Genomic DNA, 15139 nt, shown 5'->3' with positions numbered 1-15139 from the left:
ACAAGATGAGGGTTGCTCTAATCCAGGTCAACCTTTTGGGCATAGTGTGCCAAAAAATGTTTTCAAATAAACATTATCAAAGTGGGTGGTTATTGGGACATATGATGCTGAAGACCTAGATGAGCTATCAGATTCAGCAATGTAAAAAAAAATAAAACTGTCAACTTCACATGAAAAGGAATCTTTATTAAGTAAATGCTGTAAACCACTTGAATAATAGTAAAAAATTAACTGACCTTTGCACCATCACACCCCAGATCAGACCCTGCACATGAAAGCCAGCAATATAGTGGTGGTGTGGTACGGTGCATAATGTGCTATAGAGGCTGCATATAGTGGTAGTGATGGAGCCTCTGCTTCTCTGTTCCTCTTCTTGTCCTGGTTGCCAGGTGCCCCGACCTGATGTGCATGCACGAACGGGGACTGTCCTTGCTTCCTACAATAGTACTGACTAACCTGACCACTATACTGACCACTAACCTACCTGATTCCTATACTGACCACTACACTGACCAACCTGCTTCCTATACTGACCACTATACTATACTGACCTACCTGATTCCTATACTGACCACTATACTACACAGTATGAACTCAAGCTGCTCTTCTTTTTTTTTTTTTTATTTCAATGTTTTTTTTATTGTTGTTTGCGTAAAGATACAAAAAGTGTTACATCATCGTACGTGTTATAAACAATACACAACCATACGTTTTTTCCCTATTTTCCCCTTATCTTTTCCTACCCTCGTTCTTTATGACATTGTGAATAAATGAAAAAACCCTTGTTTCTGAACTGTCATACCTCGCCTCCCCCCCCCCCCCCCCCCCACCCCTCAAACCCTCACCCCGCCCTCCCACCCTCCCATCACACCGTGAGCCGGTTTTTGAAGTTAATGTACTTCGTTAATACGTCTTCTCCCATAAAGGAATGCCCGATAGCGGGTTTAAGATATTATTAAATTTGAATGGCGATTCTATATAGAACATCCTGTTTCGTCTAGCCAGGGTTTCCACATCCTCACAAACCTTACTATAATTCCCCTGTCGGGTAAGTGTCACTCTCTCACTCCAAATCATTGTGTTAATAGTTTCAACCCAAGATTTGACAGTGGGTGGTATCTTGGCCTGCCACCTCAATGCAATTAACTTCCTTGCCTGAAAAAGGCATCTCAGTACCACTTCAAGGGAGCTGGCTGGCACTCTATTTTCCTCTATGCTGCCTAACAAGCAATGTCTTAGACTCAGCTTCTAGCTTAATTTTAAAAGTTTTATTTATTATGGTGACCACCTCCTCCCAGTATCTAAATAACTTTGGGCATTTCCACATCATGTGGAAGATTGCCTGTCGCTCTGCACCTTGGGCATTCGTCAGTACTTCTCCACCCAAGATTGAACATTCTCCTGGGGGTATAGTATACTCTATGCAAGAGGAACAAGTGTGATACTTTCTGAGATGGGGAGATCGAGACCAATACCCCCCTCCTCAAGATCGCACTCCACTGTTCCGTGGTGATTTGTCCTAAGTCTTTCTCCCATCCTGTCCTGCTCTTAATGGGGCCTGCCCTACTTATTGTTTTAGCTCCCAATCTAGAGTACAACTCAGATATCAGGCCTTTGGTTGGTTTTTGGAGAGGTTATTTTCAGGAGGGTGGGGGGCCGAGACCATACAATGGGTTGTAACCCAAACTGAGCTTGGATAGCATGTCGTATCTGTAGATATCTGTAAAATGTTTTATTTGTTATATTAATTCCTGTCGCAGGTCTGCGAAGGATTTCATCTGTTTCTCCATTGTACAGTTGGTTTAAACGGCTTATCCCTTGTCTCTGCCCATTCTTTACATCTCTCGATGTCTTTTAATTTTCTTAAGTTTTGGTTGCACCAGAGAGGGGCAAATATGTTAATTCCCTTGTAGCCCATCAATGCTTTTGTTGTTTGCCACACTTTAAGGCTAAGTTTTATAGTTGGACATCTATGGACGAACGAACCCAGCCTCAAGTGCCTCCACTATTGTCCTATGTGGTGCTCCTGTTAGCATCAATCTACCGGAATTTCCACCTCCCTCCAGGTCCGCAGTTCGCAAGCTGTTGTGAGCTGTGAGGCTATAAAGTATGTTTTCGGGTGAGGTACTGCCATTCCCCCCTCTTTAGCTGGTAACTGCATGGTCTGGAACAAATCCTAGCTTGTCCCTTCTTCCAAATTAACTCTCTGAAGAGGGATTCTATCTTTTTGAACCTTTTTGAGCTATCCAGACTGGGAGTTATGGAGGATATAGAGTAACTGGGGCAACCATAGCATCTTTATCAGGTTACATCGTCCCGCTATAGATAATGGTAGTCTACACCAGACATCTCTTTTATGTTCCCATTTAGACAAAAGAGGAATTAAGTTATTCTGGACAAAGCTATTAATGTCCCTCGTGATCCATATCCCGAATATTTCATCATACTACAACTTTTAGCTGAGGGATTCCATGGGGTATCTGGGCACCGAGGAGTCAATTGGCAGTAGTGCTGACCTTTTTCCCAATTAATGACCAACCCGGAGCATAGCCCAAACTCGCCCACTACTTTGATCACATTTTTTAACGAGGTTTAACGTCTCCCAAAAAGAAGAGGACATCATCCGCAACAGTGCGATCTTATCCTCTATAGTCTGTCTATGGAACCCTTGTAGATCTTTAGGTTTCCTAATTTTAATGGCTACTGGTTCCATCGCCAAAGCGAACAGTAGGGGAGAAAGGGACAGCCCTGTCGCGTTCCTCTCTCTAGTTGAAAGATTTCTGAAATTCGTTGTTGATTTTAGTTTTTGCTCTTGGCTGATTGTATAACAACTTCACCCAACTCATGAACCTGGGGCCAAACCCGAATTTCTCTAGGACCTTCCATAGGTAGTCCCATTCCAGACTGTCAAAAGCTTTGGCAGCATCCAGGGCTAAGACGGCTCTAGAGCCCTCTCCCTCTGTTGGAATTTGCATATTCAGGAACACTCTCCTGATGTTGGCACTGGTTGACCTATGGGAATAAAGCCAGATTGGTCAGGATGTATAAGCGCTTGGATATACCGTTAAGGCGTGTGGCAACACTTTGGCCAAGATCTTGGATCAGTACATAGGAGTGAGATAGGGCGATACGATGAAGCCTCTCTTGGATCCTTCCCCTCCTTATGCAAAACAATGATAGTAGCTTCTGTCATAGAGGTGGGAAGTATTCCAAGAGTCAATGGCCAATTTAGTGTCTTTAGGAGTTCTGGTAGCAGGATATCCCCATATCTTTTATAGATCTCTACGGGCATCCCATCTGGGCCTGGTGACTTTTGAGTTGACATCCCCGCCACTGCATGTTTTAATTCTCCTAGAGTAATTGGCGCCTCCATGTTAATGTTTTCTTCCTCCGATAGGGTCGGGATGGGCAGTCCCTGGAAAAATGTTTCCAGTCCTTCAGTGCCCTCCCTTCTCTTGGTCAAGCTGCTCTTCAACTCTCTCTCTCTCTGGCTGGCTGCTCCATCTCCTCAGACCGTGTGCGAATTACTGCTGATTCCTGCAGCTGTTTCAGCCACCTATAAGCGGCTAGCTGTGGCTGTTGAGCCCTGTACACTTCAATAACAGGTTTTTTCAATAATAGCTGTCAGAGGCTGTTCGAACAGCCATTGTTTACCTATGCTGATCACTGCATGAGCAGTGATCGCCGCAGATCATTGTAGGCTATTCGGACAGCCACGGATAGCTGAAACTGGCAACCTGTTATTGAAATGTTCAGGGCTCAACAGCCACAACTAGCCATTTATAGGTGCCCGAAACAGTCATTCAAACTGGTGCTAGTTGCCCATGTGAAAGTAGCCTAAGGCCTCCAAGTGCCCAAATCCCCTTCTAAACGCAGCTCCATAATAAATCCCAATGCCATTTTAAAAAAATTAACATAGTACCATTATACATCGATAAATACTCATGGAAGTCCTTGTATCCCGCTATCAAAAAGTGAATCATGGTTAAAAGTCCCCTAGGACACAATACTACAGAGGGCGAGTTATGGACTGACAGTGTGACCTGGGCCTAGGAAGTTACTGTCCAAATTCAAACTCTATTAAATCGTACTCCTTGTTGAAATATAAACTGTGTCCAACACTCCCCCCCCCCCCCCCCCCCGGCATGACTCACAATCACGAGGGAGTCTTACCTTACCTTGTTCAGATTCTGGACCAGCATCCTGTGATTGGGCGTATATGGGGTCATGTGGGGCGGGGCTGGCCTATTAACGATCACAGTTGCTCCCCTTTGCCTGATCACAGAGTGCAGGAGACTGAACATGGGCGGAGGTGGGACTTCAGGATCTACCGCAATTGTTGATAGGTCAGCCCCGCCACCGCACATGACACGTTACGCCCAATCACAGGGCGCCTGAGACTTAACATGGAGGCAGAGCACAGGGACACAGGAAAGCACATTTAGGAGGAGGAAGCCACTGTGACACATACTGGCGGGCACCCCCCTAAATGTTGCGCCCGGTGCCACGGCCCCCCTGCACCCCCAACTCTACACCACAGTATGCGAGGCATCCGCGGCCGGCCCTGCATGTCGGAACCCAGGGCCAGCCCTCTTACAGCCCCGGCCCACCGGGCATTTACCCGGCGTGCCCTATGTCCAGTTCGGGCCTGCCTTTGGCTATTACGTCAGGGAGAAGGATTTCTGATCTGCAGTCTTTCCTGTAAAGACCGCTTCCTAAGGATTCTAGAGGACAGGGTAGTGATTTAGGCCTGATCCTTTCTATTTGCCCAAAGTATCTTCAAACTTTCATAGGTCCCAGGAGGTAGTCCTGTCTAGTTTCTATACTTCTCCCAAGAATGTGGACGAGGAAAGATTTTGTATTTTAGACATAAAGAGATGTCTTCTGCTTTACCTAGAGAAATCCAGTGGTTTTAGGAGTTCCTCCCAGCTGTTGGTTTCATTCAGTGGCCCCAAGAAGGGGTCCAAAGCGTCTAAAAGCTCTATTGCTAGGTGGATTGGGGGAGCTATTTGTGAAGCGTACAAAGAATTAGGGCTCATTCAACGAGATGTCATGGGCAGAAAGAGTGGGCACATCATGGGAAGAAATTTCTAAAGCTGCCGCCTGGTCCTCCTCTCATGCATTTGTCAAACATTATAGAGTTCAGCCAGGACCTCTTCTTTGGTAGGAAAGTGCTTCAGGCTGTCGTCCCTCTTTAAGGTATAGAATCTTGCTCATCCTCTCAAGTAGCTGTCCTGGAAGGGGAAAACCCACCCCACGTTGAACTTGCTAGTAACGGTATTTCCAGGACAGCGTTTATATTCCCACCCTATTCTGTTTTTCACTAGTTGACCTTGTTTACCTGGTGGTGGTGTTTTTATGAGTTTCTGTGTTTTTCCTCTGCCAAGTGCACTTTTGGTGGAGGTTTACTTCTAACAGCTGAGGGTCAGAGGAAAGGAGGGGTCTTTTTAAATTGTATCCGATTTTGTGTTTCCTGTGGAGGGCGGAGCCAATCTCTTAAGTAGCTGTCCTGGAAGGTTCCTGGAAATACTGTTGCCGGTCTAAAGGCGGGTTTTACACAGGGTATACTATATTGTTTGCCTGTGCAGGGCCGTGTTTGGCTGCCTGTCCCATTGATGTGAATTGATGACTAAGATGACATCCGTGCGGGTGCTGGTATTTATCCCAGAACTCATATTGTCTGCGTTCGGGAACACACAGCTGCACCCACATGGATGAGACACTGCAGCCCTCTCTGGACTGCTTGCATGGAAAACCTGTACATCCCTATGTGGGTAAACACAGCCCTTCACAAGCATACCGAATGAACAAGGCCTATCAAAACGATAATTGTAGCAGCACCGACCACTACAGTAATTTTGCAGCATCCACAGAAATACCTCAGGTTTGATGTCATAGTCTGGACTTGAACCTGGGACCTCTGCTGTGTCTGGCAATTGTCAGGCCCCACGGGTGCACTCTCTGGGTTGATCTGTGTATGAACCTTCGGCTAGCCGGACAGTCAAAGAAAACCAATGACGCGGTGATGGGTTTTAAAAAGATTGTATTCCTTTAAAAAAGACATCTTAACAATTTATAACTTTAAACCACAAAGTTTCCCTTATACCGCCGAAAAAACCTCCCCAGAGGCTTAATACCCTCCCAGCATCCCTTTTAACCAATAAAAGTTTCCAGTTATAATGTCATATAAAGTGTTACAAGACATGACGCATGTATCATCACACATCTCACACATCTACCACAGTATTAGCTATATTGTGATATTGTGTGTCATGTGTGGCCTAATATCGACAGACTAGGTTCCGCAATTCTCACGGTATAGATGGACCTGTGGTCACATATGTCTGCAAAGAGTCTTATCCCTATCTCTGAAAAACCTACCAATAATTGTCCTACTTAAATCTACTTAAAGCTATATCAATGTATAAACTATAGCTGATATATTAGATTACATATGTATCAATGCGTATTGATACCTACCTACTTAAAGCTACATATTGGCAATATCCTCACAGCAATAACTCTTCTCCCTGAGCTACCTCAGATGCTGGACAGTGCCCTGTTTGCTCTATTGGACAACCCTGCCTTTGGGCCTTGACTTCTGCTGAACCTTGAACTCTTTGCTCCTCCTTTTTATAAACTTCCTGATTTAAGCCATGTCTCTACACTTCCTGTTTGCCAGATTATTGTGCTTTCTCCAGCCAATATTTCGCTCTTTCTCTTCTGTGTAACTAATTGGTCTTCAGCCTGATCACAAGAATTGCTTGTATGTCAGGGAGAACCAATTCCATTTGGACATGTCGGGGGGCCAAATCTTGAGGCCCTTTTGTATTTACTGGGTTTATCATCACTGTTCTAGGATCACTGTTTAAGTATTGTCAAATTAACCCATGCTGATGCTGCTATATTTGGCCTTGACAACTAGGCATCAGGGACATCTGGTCATATACCATAAGTGTTAGATCCCTCTTGTTATAGAAGAGCACAAAATGCATGCTTAGAATCTAGAATGCTTAATATTTTATTTTAGGTAAAACTTGCTCTATTATATTAAGATTACTACAGATTTTCAAAAGTTGGGAATAACTGCAGTTGAGGGCTTGTATTCTGAACCATCCCCTCCTGCCCTGTGCCTTTACAACATTATACTATGCCAGATTGCCAAACATATACTTGTTCATCCTAGGTACAGTGTTACACACCCCTGAAGAGCGAGCTGTGTCTTGCGAAACTAGGCTAGTCGGGTAGTATGATGCCTGTGTACTCTGTCCACTATTATACTTGTGTATTAATATTTACTGTCTATGTATTGTTTCAATTGGCAATTGTTGGTGTTTATGTAACATTTTTATTTTACGCATATAAACAATTTTACTTGAATAAATTATATACTATACAATTACTGTTTTTTTTTACTGGCGGAAACTTTACCCACTTCATTTAAAGTCCCGGGGCAAATCTTTTTGTTTTGACTTTATGTAACAGGGATGGAAGTGTGTCACTGGGGACACCAGACCTTTCCTCTCTTTTTCGTATCCCTGTTTTGTTGTACACTGTGTACTTCCTTTGCAAATGGCTGCAATATTAACATTGGTAAGCCAACATTCAGTGTATATTTATTTCAGGTACTTTTATAGTGCCATCAATTTTATGCAGTGCTTTACATATATATTGTACATTCACATCAGGAGCCTACAATCTAAGTGTAAATACTTGTTTTGCAGGTTCTTTGCTTTGACATCACTCAGAATTGTGTTTTTGACAGCGTTTGGTCTGATGATCATCATCTGTGTGGATCAATGGAAGAACAGAATCTGGCCTAAATTGGGAGGTGAGAAATGAAGAAGATTGATGCAGCATTGCTGTACTTTCTGTAAAGGTATTCTAAAGGTTATAAAAAATGTAATTTTGTCTTTTAGGACAGCCACAATGAGAGACATAGGCTCCTCCCCTTCCTCTGGACACACTGTGCCAGCCCATAAATTCTGACTTCCCCTGCCGGACTTCAGTTGTTAGTGTTTCTTCCGGAGGGAAGACGCTGTGCTTGGAATCAGGCCTGTCAGTCAGGGGACTGAGGCCGATTTGAGAACCTGGAGAGAAGCAGGGGCTTCTAGGGTACTATAGGTGCGATACTTACCCACCATCTGGAGCCACCCCATCCTTCTCGAGCGCCGCAGCAGGCTGAGGGGGTCCCCTATCGCGTCCACAGGGATGCAGCACGGTAGCATCCTGGCTCTCCCTGTTTTTTTCTACAGGACGCATTTTTTTTTCGGAACCAGCGGGCTGAACGGCTGGTGACGTCATTTCCGGCAGAGGGCAGATGCTTCCTCTTTGACCCGCGACTTCCGGGTCGCAAAGCTGATAGGGGACCAGGCACACGGAGAGAGTCGGGAACGCACACAGGCAGCGTGAGACTCCATAGCAGCAACCACCTGCAGTCATGTCAGAAGCAGACGCTCAATCGACACCCAGTGACACTACCTCCAGCCTTCCTAAGGTAAGAGTGCACTGGGGAGGGTTCCTCTCTATTTAGGAATGCCCCTCTATACATGGTTCCTGTCTATGGGTGGGGGCAATCCCCCTGGGTGGTCGGGGGGGTGAGGCTCTGATCCCTGCAGGATAGAGGGTCAGTGCACTCCCGGGGTTGTATCTGTCTGCCCATTTTTTTTTATTTTCTGTCTTTTTTAATTTTTTTGTACGTGTTTTTCAGAAAGCTACTGAGAAGTGAGTGTCGTCCCATACCTCCAGAAGGAAGTGTGCCTCCTGTAGGGATGTTCTAGGGGAGTCTTGGGCAAAAGTCCTATGCAGGGACTGTATAGACACCCTAGTTAGAGGGATTTAGAGAAGGAGTCAGGACTAGCTGCTTCCATTAAGGAACTCTTGTCCACCTTTTTATCCTTTAAGAGTCTCTTTGAAAGATTTCAACTCCCTTCTAATCCCGTCTCTCAGTATACAACCCCTCTGCTGGCTCAGGGCTCTGCACCTGCTGAACCTGCCACTACACAGAGGGCAGAGGAGGCTTCAGGTCCTTCCGGCGTTGAACAGGCATGTTCAGATGAAGCTACCTCTGATTCTCAGGGCTCAGAGGAGGAGGGTCCGGATGGGGAATCCGGCAAGCCCTCCAGATATAAGTTAACCCTGGATGAGGTAGAGGACCTCTTAGGGACAATTTATACGACCCTCTGTATCCAGACCGACAAAAGGACCTTAAACCTCCATGACCAAATGTATCGGGGTCTGGGGGAGCAAGAGAAAAGAGTCTTTCCAGTACATGAGGTGTTGGTTAACACCGTTAAAAAGGAATGGGAGGATCCCAAGAGGAAACCCTTCTTTTCCAGGTCCCTTTTTAAAAGAAGGTTTCCCTTTTCAGAGGACCCGGCGTCTATTTGGAATAAGACCCCCAAATTAGACGCAGCCTTCTCTCAGGTCTCCAGAAACACGAACCTAGCGTTCGAGGACATGGGGGCCTTAGCTGATGTGATGGACAAGAGGATAGACTCCCTTCTTAAAAAGACATGGGACTCTACAATGGGTAATTTAAAGCCAGAGCTGGCAATAGACTTGGAGCACTGGCTCAGCAAGATTCAGGAGCACATTGAGGCCGGTACGGCTAAGGATACTATCTTGTCCTCCTTTCCCACAATCCTGCGAGGTATCACTTATATAGCTGACGTCTCGGCGGAATCTATCCGCATGTCGGCCAGGTCGGTGGCCCTGGCTTAACTCTGCCAGAAGAGCCCTCTGGCTCAAAACTTGGATGACAGCGCCTCGAAGGCCAAGTTATGCGGTATACCCCTGACTGGTGACCTACTCTTTGGCCCAGGTCTAGAAACCGTTCTATACCGCACGGCCGATAAGAAGAAATCCTTTCCTCGCAAACAAAAGGCCCCGGTACAGTCAAAGAAGGGGTTTCGTCCGCAAAGACAGAGGGGGGCAGAAGAAGCCTTGGACCCCGAAATGCAGGGGCAGAGGAGGGTCGATTTCCCCCAACCAGTTCATCCTGGGGGTCATAAGAAGGGGGTATCACCTAGAGTTTGCAAGTGTCCCCCCCCCCCCAGAGATACCTGATTACACAGTTGCCCAATTGCAGAGAAAAGTCTGAATCCTTGCTGGGGGCCCTATGGGATCTGGAAGACCAGAATGTGGTCCGCAGAGTTCCAGAGGCAGAAGAGGGGAAGGGATTCTATTCACACATTTTTGTTGTGAAGAAGACTTCCGGAAAATTCAGACTAATCCTGAATTTGAAACCCCTGAACAGGTCAATTGCTTATAAGCGGTTCCGCATGGAGTTGATATTCAGTCAGGGCCCTTCTCCCCCACAACTGCTTCATGGTATCTCTGGACCTCAGGGACGTGTACCTACACGTCCCGATCGCAGAAAGCTCTGAGTTTCCTGCGGCTAGCGGTAGACCTAGATGGAACAATTGTACACCTGCAGTTCCAGGCTCTGCCATTCAGGCATCTACCCGCATCTTTACCAAGGTCTTGGCGGAACCCGTGGTGTTTCTGCGACACCAGGGAGTGTCCATCGTAGCGTACCTGGACGGACCTGCTCCTGTTCGCGGCATCCCCAGAACAGCTTTCCAAAGATCTGGAGATGACAATGAAAATCCTAACGGACCTGGAGTGGTCTCATCCCCTCACAACGTATCACATACTTGGGATTCTGGTTGGACTCAACACTCCGAAGAGTGTTTCTCCCTACAGACAAGGTCTTAAAGTTAGACATAGCGGTGGCCCTCCTACAATGCAGCCAGCAGGTCCCGATAAGATCTCTGTCAACGCTAGGTCTGCTGACATCCACCATCCCAGCAGTCCAATGGACAGGACTACACTTTCGCCCTCTGCAGGCCTTCGTCCTAAGGGTGTGGGACCACAGTCTAGAGGCTCTAGACACCTTGGTTCAAGTACCAGATCAAGTAAAAAGATTCCTCTGGTGGTGGAGGAAGGTTACAAACTTGTCGTAGGGTCGGCTGTGGCTTATCCCGGTATCTCAGGTAGTAATCGCAGACGCAAGTGGCAAGGGCTGGGGGGGCTCACCTGGGGTCTCTTCCAGTTCAGGGCACCTGGGGGTCCCAAGATCTAAAGAGATCGTCCAATTGGAAGGAACTGAGGGCAGTAGGGCTGGCCCTCAGATTTTTCCAAGAACACCACACAGGTGAGGTCGGACAATTCCTCGGCCGTAGCCTACCTAAACAAGCAGGGCGGCAAGAGGAGAGGAGTTCTGTCGGCCCTAGCAGCAGACATCCTGGGCTGGGCCGAGATCGACAATCTCTCACTCTCAGCAGTCTTTCTAAAAGGCAAGAAAAATGTGTTGGTAGACTTTCTCAGTCGAAAGCAACTGAGAGAGCGCGAATGGGTCCTCAATCAGGAGGTCTTCAGTCTCTTGGTCAAGAGATGGGGACCACCGGAGGTGGACCTCTTCACGTCAAACGCGAAGGCCCCATCTTCTTTTTTTTTTTTTTTTTTTTTTTTTTATATCTCTCTAAACAGAGGAGAGAGAGCACTGGGGGTGGACCCACTGTCCCAGAGCTGGCAGTTCAGAATGTGTTACGCATTATCACCACCGGTATTATTGCCTGTAGTTCTGAGAAAGTTTCAGTTGGAAAGCACTTCCCTGATCCTAGTGGCACCACATTGGCCCAAGAGGGCTATATTCTCAGTGCTCAAGCAGCTGGCTATAGAACCTCCCCTTCGCCTACCGCCCCAAGAGGATCTCCTCTCGCAGGGCCCAGTTCTCTGCCCTCAGGTACACAAGTGGAGACTAGCGGCCTGGCTACTGAGAAGGGCATCCTAAGATCCAAGGGGTTTTCAGAGAGGTTCATTGCCACCCTCCTTAATAGCAGGAAGAAGGAGACTCGCCAGATCTACCAGAAGGTTTGGCTTTGCTTTATTAAGTAGTGCCTAGGATGCTCCTGTTTTGTGCAAAGCCCCACAGCCTTTCTGGAATTCCTGCAGCGTGGAGCAGATTGGAGTCTTTCTGTAAGTACCCTCAAAGGACAGATCTCAGCACTTAGTGCATACCTAGAAAAACCCTTGGCCTTTAACCCCTGGGTAGTCAGGTTTTTCAGGGCTCTCTTTAGGCAGAGACCAGCTCAGAGCCCACCATTCCCCAGCTGGGACCTGTCCTTAGTTTTACAGACCCTCACGGGTCCCCCCTTTGAACCTTAAGACACGTATTTTCTAAAGGAACTGACCTTTTTTAAAGGCAGTGTTTTTGGTTGCAGTGACTATTGCTAGGAGGGTCAGCGAGATGGAGGCCTTATCTGTTAGACCCCCCTTTTGTGTTGTTTTTTCCAGATCGGATAATTTTTAAGACCGATCCAGCATTTTTACCCAAGGTTACTTCGAAATTCCACAGAAGTCAGGAAGTAGTTCTACCTACATTTTTGTCCCAACCCCACAGGTGAAGGGGAGTTGAGGTTTCATACCTTGGATGTCAGGAGATGCATCCTGCACTACCTAGAGCTGACAAAGGAATTTAGGAAGTCGGACTCGCTATTTGTTTTGTTTTCTGGAGCCAGAAAGGGTTACAAAGCATCTTGACGCACTATTGTCAGATGGCTCAGAACAGATATGCAGGGCAGCGACATGGTCCAACTACTCCACTTTCGTGAAACATTACAGAGTGGACCTGGTGTCTGCAGGTGAGCAAGCCATTTGGACGAAAGGTTTTGCAAGCTGTAGTCCCACCCTAGCTGGTAAGTGCTTGCTTATCCTCTCATTGTGGCTGTCCTGAAAGACAAAAGGGGAAAATTAGAGTTGAACTTTTCCCAGTAGTCTTTCAGGACAGCCCTAGTTACCCTCCCTGAGATTTGGGGGGTCTTACTTAAGACCAGAACGCAGCATGGTAATGAGTTTTGATGGTATGTTACTAATGTGTTCGTGTCTCCCCAGCTGGCCGGAGGTGACCTTGTAAAAACTGAGGTCCGGCAGGGTGAAGTGAGAATTTATGGGCTGGCGCAGTGTTTCCAGAGGAAGGGGAGGAGCCTATGTCTCTGTGTGGCTGTCCTGAAAGATTACTGGAAAAGACGTTGCCGGTAAGTGTAACTCAAATTTGTGTTATTTCCAATGTTTGTATCTATACAACAATATATGGTTCTACAAATCTTATTTGTTCTTTCTTCTTTGTTCCCAATCTCCCAAGTAACGAGTTAAATTTGAGAAAAGGAAACAAATCTATATGGTGTCTGAGAGGTAGCCAGGAAAAGTCCAGTTTGGTACACCATAGATATAAATAATTGTAACCCCTAATCCTAACCCTAACCTATCCTTAAATCTAACCCTTTACCCTAACAGGGGGGGGAAAAAAATAATTACAATAAAAAAGAAATAAAAGCTAATGGGAAAAATTTTAAAAAGCTGAAAAACCTAGCAACCGATCATAGTCTTCTCTGTTGGCTATTAAAAAAAAAAAAATGCCAAAGAGAAAAACACACTGATGCTACGCTCGGCTGTGAATGCAGCCTTATGCCACGTACACACGGTCGTTTTTCGGCATGAAAAAACGTCATTTAAAATGATTGTGTGTGGGCTTCACGTCGTTTTTCCTCTTCCAAAAAACGTAAAAAAAAAAATTCAAATCTGCTGAATTTGTTCATGTTTTTTAAAATGTCGTTTTTCTTGTTGTAAAAAATGATCGTGTGTGTGGGCTAAAACAACGTTTTAAACCCATGCATGCTCAGAAGCAAGACCGGAGCGCTCGTTCTGGTAAAACTACAGTTCAGAATGGAGTAAGCACATTCGTTAGGTTTGAAATGATTTATGAAAAGAATGCGCTGCATTGCACAATGCTTTTTAATGCTACACTAATCCTCATTTGTTGCTGCTGATATTGTTACATAGTTATGACAAGCTTTTTACTTTATTATTTATTGTTATCTAATGTTTTTTTTTTTTTTTTTTTTGTGTTGCGTTTTTTAGCCAGATCTCCATCTTAAAAAATTAATGCCTATTTTAAATATTGTAATGGTAGCTATTTTTTGGGGGTTCTTAATTTGATAATATTTTAGACTGCTTTACATGTTGTTTTTTGGAGTGTCAAGTTACCACAACAACATAATTATTTATTATAATTTACCCACAAGGGGGTTGTTGTCCCTTGTTAATTTTTATTTTTTTAATGTCTCTGCCTACTCCCTACTGATCTCTCTATTTAAAAAAAAAAAAAAAAAAAACATGGTCAAATGTTGTCAGTAAACCAAAAAAACTATTATTCTGGTATAATTAAACAAATAAAAATTAAAGCCTGATGGCAAACTAAAAGCAAACTTAATAAAAACAAAGAAGCCAAGGAAGGCAGCACTGTAGAGCGTGCTTGCATTTGTAAGGACAAGGGTCCCCAAAGCCAACAAACAAGGCTGTGAGCCAAAAAAATAACACCATTAGGGGCACCACATCGCTCAAGGTTTGGACTTGGTAGTCTTCTTCCCTGCAGTCTATCCTGCAGTCTTACCTGCAGCCCGAGTCCTCGAGGCTGGGTTCCTGGAGGTGAGGTTGTGCCAGGAGCAGGCTCAGGAAGAGGAGGAGCAGGAGCAGGACTTGGAGCAGGAGAAGCAGCAAGGACAGGAGGAGCGATCCGCACAATGTCGGTGTCATCATCGAGCTGCCCCAGTGAGGCCATGCTTATGGCCTTAAAGATGATGGCTTTGCAGCGCACACGCTGGCCCCGCTCCAGATTATGGAGCTTGGCAGCGATGAGCGCTGCGAAACCCTCTTCTTCCCTGGGTTGCTCTCGGGTGGCCGGCAGTTGCCTCGCGAATCAGGGCCTGGGGTCTCCTCCTCCATTTGGATAAGCCTCCTGGCCCTTTTCGCGGGTGTGCGGAGAGGAGGAATCCGTAAGATCGTATCACGACTGCGTGTCTCCTGTCTCCCACTGGGGCCTGCCTCCTCCTGGCTCCCAGTGGGCCCTGCCTCCCCCTGGCTCGCTGTGGGGCCTGCCTCCCCTGGCTCGCTGTGGGGCCTGCCTCCCCCTGGCTCGCTGTGGGCCTGCCTCCCCCTGGCTCGCTGTGGGGCCTGCCTCCCCCTGTCTTTGCTCTGTCTGTGTATAAAAAAAAGGGACATAGGGCCCGGATTCACATACATCGGCACATATTTATGCCGCCTCAGCGTATCTCCATATGCGCTACGCCAACGTAGC

General features: G+C 46.2%; 1 protein-coding gene across 3 annotated transcripts in view; it reads left to right on the top strand.

The window, feature by feature from the left end:
• RETREG3 (reticulophagy regulator family member 3) overlaps positions 1-15139 on the top strand; it is a 493168-nt gene that overhangs the window by 44810 nt on the left and 433219 nt on the right. For all 3 annotated transcript variants that reach the window (XM_040331843.1, XM_040331841.1, XM_040331842.1), the window contains exon 2: positions 7725-7831. In XM_040331843.1, the coding sequence (XP_040187777.1) occupies positions 7725-7831 (107 nt within the window). The remainder of the gene's footprint in view (positions 1-7724; positions 7832-15139) is intronic.

This window comes from Rana temporaria, chromosome 12 (assembly GCF_905171775.1).
Source record: "Rana temporaria chromosome 12, aRanTem1.1, whole genome shotgun sequence".
NCBI classification, from domain to species: domain Eukaryota; kingdom Metazoa; phylum Chordata; class Amphibia; order Anura; family Ranidae; genus Rana; species Rana temporaria.
This window is presented reverse-complemented; position numbering and strand designations above follow the sequence as displayed.